Source organism: Manacus candei, unplaced genomic scaffold, assembly GCF_025592945.1.
Source record: "Manacus candei isolate 608988 ecotype Guabito, Panama unplaced genomic scaffold, ASM2559294v1 h1tg000095l, whole genome shotgun sequence".
Lineage (NCBI taxonomy): Eukaryota > Metazoa > Chordata > Aves > Passeriformes > Pipridae > Manacus > Manacus candei.
Window position 1 is genome coordinate 4336656 of NW_026138143.1, and position 12933 is coordinate 4349588.

The following is a 12933-nucleotide window of genomic DNA, read 5'->3' on the forward strand; positions in this document are numbered from 1 at the left end:
GGGGAGGTGCGCGCGCGCCGGGTTGATTGACAGGAGCGCCATCCAATCCGAGGGCAGGCGGCCCCGCGCGCCCCCACCCTCGACCTGCCGCGGAAATTGGCGGCCTTGGAGGAGCGGGGGGGATCCGAGCCCGGCTGGGCTGGGAGGTGATCCGGCAGGGCTTTCCCCGTTTCCTCGTTTCCCCGTTCTGGGAGCACGCCTGGATTCGGGTGTTGCACCTCCAGGTTCTGTGTCTGACCCCTGCCTGCGGCCGTGCTGCCGAGGGTTTTCTTGTGTGGCGTGCAGGCAGTGCATCCAGCCATGGCCGCCCGCTCACACAGAATCACAGAATCCATTAAAGTTGGAAAAGATCTCTGAGATCATCGAGTCCAACCTATGACCGAACAACACCTTGTCAACTAGATGATGACACTTAAGTGCCACGTCCAGTCTTTAATTAAACACCTCCGGGGACAGTGACTCTCCCACCTCCCTGGGCAGCTCATTCCAATGTCTAGTCACACTTTCAGTGAAGAAATCCCTCCTGATGTCCAACCTAAACCTCCGCTGACACAGCTCGAGACTATGTCATCTCATCCTCACCTTCCCTTCCTTCTCCTTACTGACAGCCCCACCAGGCACTAACTGTGGGGTTCTTCTAAAGAAAAGGCTTTTACCTCCTTTACAGGCAAGTAGGGCAACACTGCCTGATTGACCTCGCATCTTGCTGCAGGTGCTCAGTAGGAGTGTGCCCTTAGCCTTTTTTCATTGGAAGATTAACTTTTGGCCTGGCAGTGATGTGGAAATGTCAATGGAAAACATGATTTTAATGTGACTCAGTAAATTGAGAGGATTTTTACCCCAGTGCAGCTGTGAAACTCACAGCTCCTTCTCGTGGTTCTTGTGTTTCTCATCACATTACAGCCTGTGGGTCTCATGAAACCTTGCCCACCAGTTCCTCCCACTGTCCGCTTCACCATTTCCCTGGCAGACCTTTATAAGTGGATGTGGAATTGGTAGAGCCCCATGATGTGCTATCCAGGCACCATCTCGAACTCCCTTCCCATAAACATGTTGAATGCAATCACAAATCCAGCTTGTTTTTTCATCTCCAGTGTTCGCCTTAGGAGTCTGCTGTAGGTCTGACTGCCCAAATGAATAAACCTTGACATATTGGCACCACTTTACTTTTTGCTTTTATGCAAATAGTGTTCATTACCTTACATGAATATGAATACCCATCTTCACTAGTGCTATGCTTCTTGCCTCTTTGATTATATTATAGGCAGTGGTCGTTTCCTCCTCCAGTCTTTACTTTGCCTTGCTAAGCAAACCAATACTCTTGTAATTGTCCCTCTTTAGAAAATTTTTCAAGTGCCTTATTTGCAAACAGCATGGCATCAGTGTGCAGCAGAATCTAAAAATACTGTATCAAATTATATTTTTCTGAAGAAATCTTCAAGATTGGACACTCTGGCAAACAAACATCCCTGCATTGCTCTCAGATAAATGTGAGTTGGAGCAGCCCGAGGTCCAGCATCAGAACTTGTTCACACACCAGGCAGAAAACTGGGACTTACCAGATGGGGCTCATCACTCATTCATAATTTATGAACCAGCTTGTACAGTGGTAAGAAAGGACAGGCTTTATTTCTTTCAAGAGAAACCAGGCATAGCTTTCACTAGCACATAACAGAAACATTCCTTTAGTGGAGCAGTAGAGAATCAATGCAAGAAAATACCAGAAGACAAAATAGCTAACATGGAGCTCAAAGTCGCTGGCAGAAAATAGAGAGAATTACTATTTAGTCTTTTATTTCTCCTGCCATCCCAAAGGAAGAAAAGTCATGCAGAATTCGAGCCCTTTAAATATTACAGAATTATTACAATTTAAACATGGTTTCTGCTTTACATGTAGGTCTGTGAGATTTATACAGTGCAGCTCCGTCTGTTCTTGATGCACTTCCAAATGTGATTCCATCCACTGCTGTTGTCTTTCAAATGACATGGCATAGTATATGATGCTCAGCCTGGGGACTGACCAACACATTAGCTGCACTGTTCGTGTACATAATAATGCCGTCTGCTTTTTATTATTAAAAAGGAGGGAAATAATCATGCCTTATTCTGTAAAATAAATGTCTTGTAAAAAATATTTCTATGAAGTGTATTCTGAAAAAGAAAGTGGAGATTCTTAGGAGTGTATAACTGCTTAAAATATTAATGTAGCTAGCATGCATGTGACAAATGTCCTTTCCTTTTGCTCTCTGCAGAACCAATAATTTCTTCATCATTTTGATCCAGACTCAATGGGCCCTTGCTAGAAATAAACAGAATACATAGTTTCTCATCTTCTCAAGGGGTTACATCTGTCTTCCAGAAAAACAGTGGACAGTTAGTATACTTACCCTTTTAGCATTCCAAAGAGCCAAAGTCAGTCTTTTTTAAGAATGGTGCTATAAAATGACAATGAGATCTGTTGTCTGTGTAATAGTGAGCAGTACAGACCATAGCAATGGAATTTTCAGTTAGAGTTATATTTTGCTGATTAAATAATAAAACTATTTACAACTTATGGAAAAAATCAAATTAAGTTTATTAATCTGAAGGCATAAAGAAAAAGAGAGGAAAAGAAAGGAATGCCATGTGAAACCAGCAGAACAATGAGCCAGCTCTGCCTGCTGAACAGCATTATAATTTATGCCAGCCTCTTGCATTCAAAAATTATGAAACACACCCTTAACTGTCTCCTCATCCCACGTGATATGGTTTAAGATTTCTTCTTGCCAGGAATAAGCTAATGAAAAGTAATCTCTTCTGTAACAATAACACAATACAGAGCACTTGGGTAACAGTTTTTGCTGGCTTGCAGTTTTCATGAGAATTGAAAATGTGGACACAGGAGCCAGTCATTTGCCTTTTAACATGGCAAGAAAAACATTTTTACTTTCCCAAGTTCTACTTCAAAAAGCTTTAAAGCATGTTGACTGTTTTCAGGGGTGTATTTTCATCTTCAGAAAGTTATAGATGTTTGCACTAGCACTTTAGTAAGAGTGAAGCACTTTTTTACTAATAAGAACACTAGCCAAAGTGTATATTTGGGTTCCTTACAATACCAATACAATCATAAATGTAAAATATTGAAGTTAAAAATGCTGATCCCAGTGTAGTCCACTATGTAGCTCCATTCTGTAATCCTCTGAAAATATTTCCTAAAACTTTCTTTCTTCTGAGAAACTGTGCTCACAGTTCTGATTCCAAAGGAAAGATGAGCAAGATGATTCCTTTGATTTGCAGACAAATCTCAGTAATCCTGTCATTTAGAGAAAATTAATATTTTTCAGCTTTTATTCACAGTTTAATAACTCAAAGTGAAAGTCGATGCTCACCTTTCTTGCCCTTGTAAGCAGATTCAACCTATTGCATGGTAATACAGTGCGTTAGCATACAGTAGTGTGGTATTCCTTGTAGGAATTCCTTGTAGATTTACTTTCAAAAGGTGTTTTTTGCCGGAAAATCCACTCTTCCACTAATCAGCTGGAGAGTTTGTCATACTTCTTATACTAATTTCATACTTAATAGTATGATTGCATAGGATTCCACAGGAAGGAGAGGCAAATGTATAGTCTAGCACACAGTGGTGCACATCATTATTTTTGGACTATAGTCCCATTAGAATTAATTCTTTCCCTTGACTTCAGAAAAAAGGTTTAACCATGAGGAAGGGGTGAGGATATGGCCCTTTCAGAGCTTCTTGAGGACATCCCTTTCCCCTAGCCCATCTTGTTTTTGCCTCTGGTGGAGCCTGGAGGGTGTATGGTGCAGGTCTGACTCTCCATCTTGGCAATGTCTAAGATGAAGTGAGACTGTAAGAAATTCCCCTCTTTGCAAGCTCCCCCACCAGGACCCCTGTATATGGGAATCCTGCACTACAGAAGAACAGCAAGAATATAATATCCATCCTTTCAGTGATTCTGAAATGAGGAACATATTGTGCCCTCAGATCCTCTTGAATATGCTAGCATGACAGAGACTTGGCCTGGGAAAAGGCAATTTCACCCCCAAAGAATGAATAGAAGGGCTGGTCCATAGTCTGGCAAAACACAGCTGTTTGTATTAATCTGTATTTTCTATTGCAAATATTACATAATCAGAAACATTTTGATGGGCAGCATTTAGGATCTGTACTCTGTGACAAGCCAAAGGTGATTATACTGTTTTTGTCAGCTCCTATGATAATCACAGAGGAAACTTAGGCTGACATTATCCAGTAAAGGAATATATTTATGTCAGGAATAAGACACGTTTCATGAGTGAGTAACCCAATGTGTGACATGGATTTAAATTAGCAATGTGCAGAACACAAGTCTCTCTCCTAGTAGCCCGAATAGGAAATTCATAACCAGCTCAAACAGACTAAAACAATACGAGACCCCCTAGCCATTTCAGCCTAATTTTTACCTGGCACTGTGCTTTATCTTACCACAACGCTTCAGTCATTAGTCTGCCTTGGCAAGTGCGACTGGGGGAAAAATCCTTTGAAGTGTACACTTGCTGGGGGAAAATACGGTACATTTTCAGAAATGTACAGAATTAATTTCAAACTGTGTGATTTTATTTTTTTCCTCATTTTTCCTTTGCAAAATATGGGAGGTTCTCAAGAAAACTCTACCTTGCTGAAAACACTCTTTATGTTAAAGGCTGGAAAAGCCCACTATCATTTATAATCTACAATTAATTACCGTATGATGACATGGATGGTTTAGTGTTAACTGCTGTCAGACCTGAAATGCACCATCTCATATGAGGAGCAACTGTGGGAAAATCACACAGAAATCAAAACTAGAGGGAAAGGCAAAACCATTATGGGTTAATGGTTGGACTCAATGATCATAGAGATCTTTTTTCCAGCCTTAATGATTCTGTGATTATAGGGAGAAACAGTTAAAAAAAGAGTGAAAAATGGCACAAATAACAAGAGACAATAACAAAGAAACTCAGAGGAAAAGAAAGAAGATATATGAAAATGGAAAAGTAGCGAAACAACGAGACAAAACATATTTCATTAACAACAAGAGACAGTTGTCAAGGGGACTCAGTTTCAGAAAAAAATATCTGGGTGTTTGAATTCTGCATTTTTACAAGGCTGTGGGAGTTAAGAAACATTTGCCTGTCATGCACTCTCAAAAGATTTATTGTGTTTAGTTTCCTTTGTATAATATTGCATTTGTATCACTAAATCACAGAAAGTTTCTCAGGACTGTTCATTAAGATCTCCTGAATGATTTTCACAAGAGAAGGGGGATTAGACTTCCTTCTTTTGTGTCTCAAAGTAAAATTTCTTTCTTTATCCATGTGGTACAGATGTATGAAATCCTTTCTGCAAAAGTAGCATGTTTACACTAGAGGGTGCTACTTAGACAGGATTTTAGGCTGCTCAGTATCTTGCTTTGAAAATATCTTTTTCAGCATTTGGAAAAAATGCACTTCTGAAATAAGCAGATGTTTTTCGTGGGAGAAATTATACTGAAATTTAAATAAACGTAACTGAAATGTAATGGTGATGATATTTTCCACACACATATCCATTAGGGACACTGGTCCCTCATGTCATCTCAGCCTCAGTAGAAATTACATGTATAATTACACTGAGGGTGTGTTAGAGATGAGTAAATGTCCCTAATACTTCAGTCTGCTTTTGCTTAAAAAACTATTATGACATGGAAAATAGGCTAACTAAAGGAATATCAAAATAAGATCATGGTTCTTCATCGATGAGAGGGACAGAAACATCCAATGAAGTAAAATATAAATTAATGGTCTGTAGCACAAACTCTGCCACTGATGCTTGGGTGTGATGTGATGAAGGGCTGCCTCACCTTGCAGTAAATCATGACAGAAGGAGAAGAGAGTGCCAAGAGGTTTATTTTAAATAATTCTTCCCTTGTCCTTCCAGTGGTGTGGTGAGAACTGTTAGAACTCTGAACATGTCTCTCTACATCTCCAGGGGCTTTCGCTGGCAGGGAATCTCCAAAACCAGAGAGGAGATAGAGGAGAATAAAGTCTGAAAATATCTCTGTTTTGGCTTATGCTTTCTCCAAGCTTGAACACAATTTCTGTCAGCTGAATTTGTCACTGGTACCACTTGAAAGGGATTATTCACCATGGAGTAAATAAAATAGCCTCAGCTGTTTTATTTACTCCCCATCTAACCCCACAAACCTTGCAGGAACCTGCAAGGTAAAGCTCAGTAGCAGTGCCAGGCATGTACTTGGAAACTGGAAAAAGAGTGTGGGTTCTACCCCTCACTGAGTCCAGTGCTTCTCCTCAAAAATAGGGCTTGCCAGCACACCACCTTCTCCAGGCCAGTCAGAGCCCCTTCAGCTCTATAGGTCCGGTCCTAGGTGAGAGGATCTGAGTGTCCCATGACAAAATGCTTTGATGAAGAAGTACATCGTCACTCTTCCCACAGCTACTGGGTCATTGCCCACTGATGTCAACTGCAAAGGGTCCCCTGGTCCCAGCACTGGAGCTCTGGCTTTAGGAGAGTGCTGGCCCCAGCATGCAGGTGAGAGCTCTGTCTCCAAAACACCATGTACTCATAACTGCACAAGTTTCTTCTTGTAAAAAGCTGCTAAAGCAGTGTTTTGTGTTTCTTGGAGATCCCCTTTGCATTTTGTAAGTCTGTTTTATAACCTGGACTAGCAAAAAATAGGGGATCAAATAAACGAAATGGAAGAGAAAGAGATAAGGAAATGAATGGCAATAGGAAGGGGAACATTGTGCTTTTCTCAGGTTGGTTAAGTGAAGCACTCACCTGATCAGTCAAAAAGGATGATGCACTACTATGAAAACATTTGCTTTTCAACCAAAATTATCCCAGCACCACAAAAGAGTTGACCAACTTAAAAAAGCCCAAAGACAAAGTACGAATATTTAAAAAATTGTCATTATTTGGGAGCTGTTGTGGTTTAACCTCAGCTAGCAAGCAAGCTTCGAACAGCCATTTACTCACTCCACCACCAGCAGAATCAGGGGGAGAGTCAGAAAGGTAAAAACTTGAAAACTCATGGGTTGGGATAAAGGCAATTTAACAGGAAAAGCAAAAGCCACGCACACAAGTAAAGCAAAACAAAGAATTAATTCACTGCTTCCCATGGGCAGCAGGTGTTCAGCCATCTCCAGGAGAGCAGGGCCCCATCATGTGTAATGGTGAGTTGGAAAGAGAAACATCATCACTCCAAACCTTCCCCCCAGTCTATATCCTGAGCATGATGCCACATAGTCCGGAATATCCCTTTGGTCAGCTTGGGTCACCTGTCCCAGCTGTGTTTCCTCCCAGCCTCCCACGCACTGCTAACTTCCTTGTCAGCATGGTAGTACAAGAAACAGAAAATGCTTTGGATTTGTGCAAGCCCTGCTCAGCAATAACAAAACATCTCTATATTATCAACCTTGTGTTCAGCATAAATCCAAAACACAGCCCCGTATTAGCCGCTGTGAAGACGATTAACTCTACCCCAGCCAAAACTAGCACAGGGGCAGATTGTCATTAGCCCTGTGCTGCCTGACCTGGTATTTGTGTTGCCACAGCAAGGTACCTATGATTCATCTGCAGGTGTTTGTGGTTCGGCAAGCAACTTGCGCTCAGGCTGCCTGCCAGTCCTGCCTGCCAGTCCTGCCTGCCACTGCCAAAGGCAATATCCTGCCTTTCTCAGAAGGACCCCTGTAGTGACAAGGCATTGCTGCAGAAGTGGACAGATGGTTAGAGGAGGAAAGGTCAAGAGGGCTGGGTTGGTCCATCAGTCTGTACTGTAAGCAGGTGCATGCTTTACTGTGACTATTATACTGTATAACCCAGTTCTCTGCCACAAGAAAGCTGCCTCTTTTTTCTTAGCATGTATAGGTGCATTTGTGAGTGTACAATAAACATCTCAGACTTTTTTCCCCATATGATAAAGGACAACAGTCAGATACATTTGTAGGTTCACATTGCAAGGATTGTACATTGCTTTCTTTTCTCTGAACTTCACTGCCAGGTTTGTCTTCATTTTATTTGCCCTTGTTGGGTTTAGTTTATGGTTTTGAGCCTCCTTAGCATAAAGCATGAATAAATTCAGTGGATAAATCAATCTGAATACTGGAGCTCTATGAAGTTGTGCATCTTAGAATAGCAGTCCCATTGAATAAGTCTATGAGTAAGCAGCTCCCACAAGCATGTGCTGCCTTTGCTGTGTACTAGAAACATAGGACCCAGCTGGAATCAAAAGGCAATGTCAGACACTTCTGAAGGTGTTTTGAGGAAGAATATGTCTGGAAGGATGGTCAGTTGGAGTCATCTGTTATATGAAATTGTTTGGTCAAAAGATACTGAGACAGCTAAGAGTTATCAAGCAGGGAGAGAAGGCTGACCCTGCCACTCTGAAGGGCCTGAAACTGTGCCCAGTTATGCAAAGTTAGTTAAAGACTCGTTCTCAGCTTTCCTAGTTCATCAGTGATTCTTTTTTGTCACAGAGAGATGGCAGAAGATGGTGTGAGTATAGGGGAGGAACCAAATAAAACCAATGTTAAAAAGTGTGCATCTATCTATCTATCTATATGTGTGTATATGAATATTTAAAATCCAAATGCACATATATATATATTTATATATGCATCTGTGTTGGAGTTTTGCAGTGTTATCTTGTGATAGATATAGAGATCAATAAAATGTGTCACTGCTCTTCCAGACTGTACAAGTTGCAGAGCTTATTGATGCTAATATTTCTATAAAGATACTCCTCTATGTGCAAGACATTGCAGTATTTTTTTACTGTGTGAGTATGAAATTATTTCTGAAGGCATGACCAGGTAGATCTGAAATTATCTCTGTTATGTTAAAACTGAAATACAAGATGTCACTTTTAATTCTGTCATCTAACAATGGATATGTGATACCAAGATACAGATCTATTTGTATTGTGGAGCTGTGTTATTTAAGCTGTATATTCCAGAGTGTGGCTCATCCAAGCCACGGCATTTGTCCCCATGTTCCCTCATCTCGCTACAGTGTGATCAGTGCCAGCTGCACTGATAGCCTCCAGGAATGTTTTCTTGACAGAGTAGCTTATCTTTTTCCCACTGTCCTTTCAGACAGACTTGCAAGCTAAGATGTCACTGAGGTCAGAACTGCTAGAGGTACATTAAATATATATGTGTGTGTATATATATATATATATAATTTTGTCATATTGAGATATTTAGTAATGTTTTTCTCAACTGAGCTTTCCACATTATTTTTTTAATCAACGAATGTGACAAAGCTTGTTCAGAGACAAAGCAGAAAGCAGGGACAGGTGGCCTTTTAGCATCCCTCCTCTGTGCCTTCTGCTACTGCCTTTGGCATCCTCTTGCTAGAGCCCGGAGCTAGCATGACCTAAAAAAACCTTCAAGCCATCCTGCAAAGGAAAAAGGCTGGCGGGAAAAGAAAAGGAAGAAATGGAGGCAGCAGATTCAGGGGAGACTGACTGTCCAAGCACTCTGTGAAAAAGGACTCAGGGACACTAGGGAGAAGTAGACAAGAGATGAGAGAGATGGAAAGAAGGCATCCACTGGATGGAGCAAGGAGGGGGGATAAATGTGTAAAATGCACAAAAATAGCTGGAGTTACCAATTTCATTACTACAGTTTCCAAGCATATATAAAGAAGCATCTCTAAGAGTAGAATTTAGGATCTACACAGCAAAACCATGGGGGAATTATGGTATACAATACATTGGCTATATATTTGAGCAGTTTTCTATCATTTCTTCATCAGCTGTGCAGATGATTTGCAGTGCTTGAACTGATTCATTGTCTTGTTGGTTTTTTTTCTGTAATTGCCATGTATCACAAGCAAACTCTACCCATTAGGGATAGCTTTGGCTCTCTAAATTTAAAAGTGTTTATTCAGTTCCTGCAATTTGAGATTTGGAGACAAGCCTGCAAGTTCCAGATGCTCCACTGTTAGCAAAACACTTTAGAGGGTATTTTAGGTTAAACTTAGACATGTTGACAGAGCATATATCTTCTCTGTTCTTCAAAGAATTCAAGTTAAAAGAGACATCAAATTTGTCAGTGAAGTTTCAGCACTGCCTCCTCATTAGCAGACTGAGAAAAATGACACCTCAGTCTTTTCATAGCTGGTCTTAAGAGTTCCTGTCTTTGACTGTGTGTGAGGCAGTAGTAAATAAAATGAAAATCTGTGCTTTTAACCCTTATTTTTGTTTTTAGTTATTGCCTGTGAAGACTGATATGAAAGCAGACAGAACTATTAGGCCGTTGTCCACTCAGTTGTGTGATTGCATGCATGTAAGTGTCTCTAAGGACTCATGAAGCTCAGTAAAAGTTTTCCAGGTAGGACACAGAAAGGGGTTGATACTCAAAAGTATCAACGAGCTGCAATCTGTGGAATTTCCATCCCCAATACACGACAATACAGCCAGATCTTATAGTACGATGCTACGGAGGGAATCTCCGTGTACAGTGCATCAATATGGATTTATTGATGGGATAGAAGGTGGCAGACATTTAAGATATTCAGCTAAAGCAGTGCACAGCTTCCCAGCTCTCAGTGATCAGCCTGGCAGATCACTACACTCACATAATATATGTTGAGCACTATTGTGCGGTTAAGTCACTTTCAATTAAATTGCTTTCTCCAATAACTGTTGACCATTAACACAGTAAAATGTATTGTTGTGTAATCTGACTTCAGTAATGTCCTTAAGTCTGCATGAAGAGTACAGAATCTTCCTACACTGTGCCTACATTAATGAGTTACACAACTGTGATTGCTAAGATAGAATAACTTGTTCCTATTTGATGCTCAATTTTAAAACACGCAGATTGTATTTCAAAGACTGAAAGGTTTCACAAGCAAAGCAACAGATTGCACAACAAGTAAAGCAACAGGAGGGTGCAATATAAAGTCTGTCTTCAGCTTTAAATTCTATTTATTACTTATCAATGTATCATAACCATCAGTTACTGCCCTAAACTGTTGCCCTGATGTGATTCCTCCATTCTCTTTAGCATGAGACATCACCGAGCATAAGACACATCTCTCGAGATGGCACATATCCTGCTGAGCACCCTTGTCTCATGCAGTCCTTCCTCTGCCTGCCTCAGGCCTAGCAGATAATTGCCAATCACACCAGCTATCAACAATTGCAGCGATGGTGGTTGTTGGTAACTGATTATCAGAGGACTGCAACGCTGGAGTCAGCGTAACTTATGCTCGCTAGACTCCTGCAAAGGACGATGCAGGAGTCCATGCTGCTGGCGCCTGGCACCCAGCCGTGCCGGTGGGATAAAGCGGGCTGTGTCGGCAATATCCCGGAGTAGCGGTAGGCGGGGTGGGATATTGCTGCACTACAGATCCCAGGGTGCAGCGAGCCCGCGCCCCGCCCCTGCTAGCGTTCAGGCCGCGCGGGGCACGCCGGGACATGTAGTGTGCAGGGGCGGGCGGGGGCGCCGGCGGCGCGGCTCCCGGCTGCCGGCCCGGGGCCAGCCGCGCTCTCCTGGATCCGGGGAGGCGCCGAGGCGGGCTCGTCCCGCGCCGTGCCCGGCGCCGCTCGCTGCCTCCCCGCCCGCTTCCCCTCAGGGCTCCCCGCCCACGAGACGGGAGCCCGCCGCGCAGGGGGAAGCCGGCAGGGCAGAGCGGCGGCACTGCCCGGCGGAGCATCATGCTGGAGTCCATCTGTGTCACCGGTGAGTACCGCCCCGGCCGCGCCCGGGAGCGGGTGAGAGGGGTCTCGTTCCAAACAGCGCCCGAGGGCATCCGGCGGGCTGCCAGCCCTCCCTCCGTCCCTCCCGGGAAAGCATCACCCGGCCGGGCACCGCGGGGTCTCCGTGCGTGCCTTGGTCCCTGGGGAAGGAGCTCCACACCTGCCTGTCTCCAGGAGAGACGGCGCTGCAGAAGCCCCCTCTGTGAGTACGAGCGAGTCCTGCGGGCCCTGACCCTTCCCCGGGACGCTGGGGAGTGTGGATGTAACACCCGCTCCGCTGGAGCGAGGGACAGAAGATGCAAGGAAGAATGCCAATAAAACTATTACTAATGATAGCCGGTGTCTTTCACTCTTTGGCTCTGCTCTGTGCTATGTTTTCAGAGAAGTTAACAAATTCCTATGGTACGTGTGTATAAAAACCTGTATTATGACTATATAACGATAATATGGAAAAGTATTTGATGCTACACAAAACTGTTATGTTCCATGCTGCGTACATGTGGAATGCAGGAAAACCTATAATACAGTTGCTGCCGCAAAACAAATTTTTCACTTGGATGTTTTCCTTGCTTGAATTTGATGTAATTTCATGTGTCATTACTTCAGCTGTTCGAGCTAGTGTTTCTTTGTCATGGAGAAATCTATCTAGAAGAGGTAGAAGTGTCTTAGTGTCCCCTCATTCAGTACTGTTACAATCATAATTAAGATCTCTTACAGCTACTCTTGCTCTGCATAATTTATCTGCTGTTCCATCTGTGCATGGATATGACTAGTATCTTGCTTCTGGTACTGGGAATAGAAATAAAGTTCATGGGATAGATCAGAGCAAATCTAGAGATGTGCAACAGCAGCTGCAATCTTAAAGGAAGAGATTTCTTGCAAGATAGTTATTTTGGGTCCATATCCCTCCATCAGATATTCCTGACCACACCTGTGCTGCAGTAGAACAAATCAGAGATCTGCTCGGATGGGAGCTTCATTCTGTGCAAGTCTGCGTATAAATCAGTGGTTTGTGATTATATCCTGAGTCTATTAAATCAATGGGAGTTTGTTAATTGATTTCATTAGGGCCAAGTCTTCACTTTTACTTATTATTACTGTGCTCATGTAATTTAATTTGAAGAACACAAATTTGGAGTCAGTTACATAATGCCGTATTTCAGTGTAGAAATGTGCATGCAAGAAACTGCTGGCAAGTCAGTTCATA

The 12933-nt window shown here is 42.6% G+C and overlaps 1 protein-coding gene across 1 annotated transcript in view; it reads left to right on the forward strand.

The window, feature by feature from the left end:
* Positions 1–11384: 11384 nt before the first annotated feature.
* Positions 11385–12933, forward strand: part of MATCAP2 (microtubule associated tyrosine carboxypeptidase 2) — a 29760-nt gene continuing 28211 nt past the window's right edge. The window contains exon 1 of the mRNA XM_051768554.1: positions 11385–11709. Within this exon, the coding sequence (XP_051624514.1) occupies positions 11685–11709 (25 nt within the window). The 5' untranslated portion in view covers positions 11385–11684. The remainder of the gene's footprint in view (positions 11710–12933) is intronic.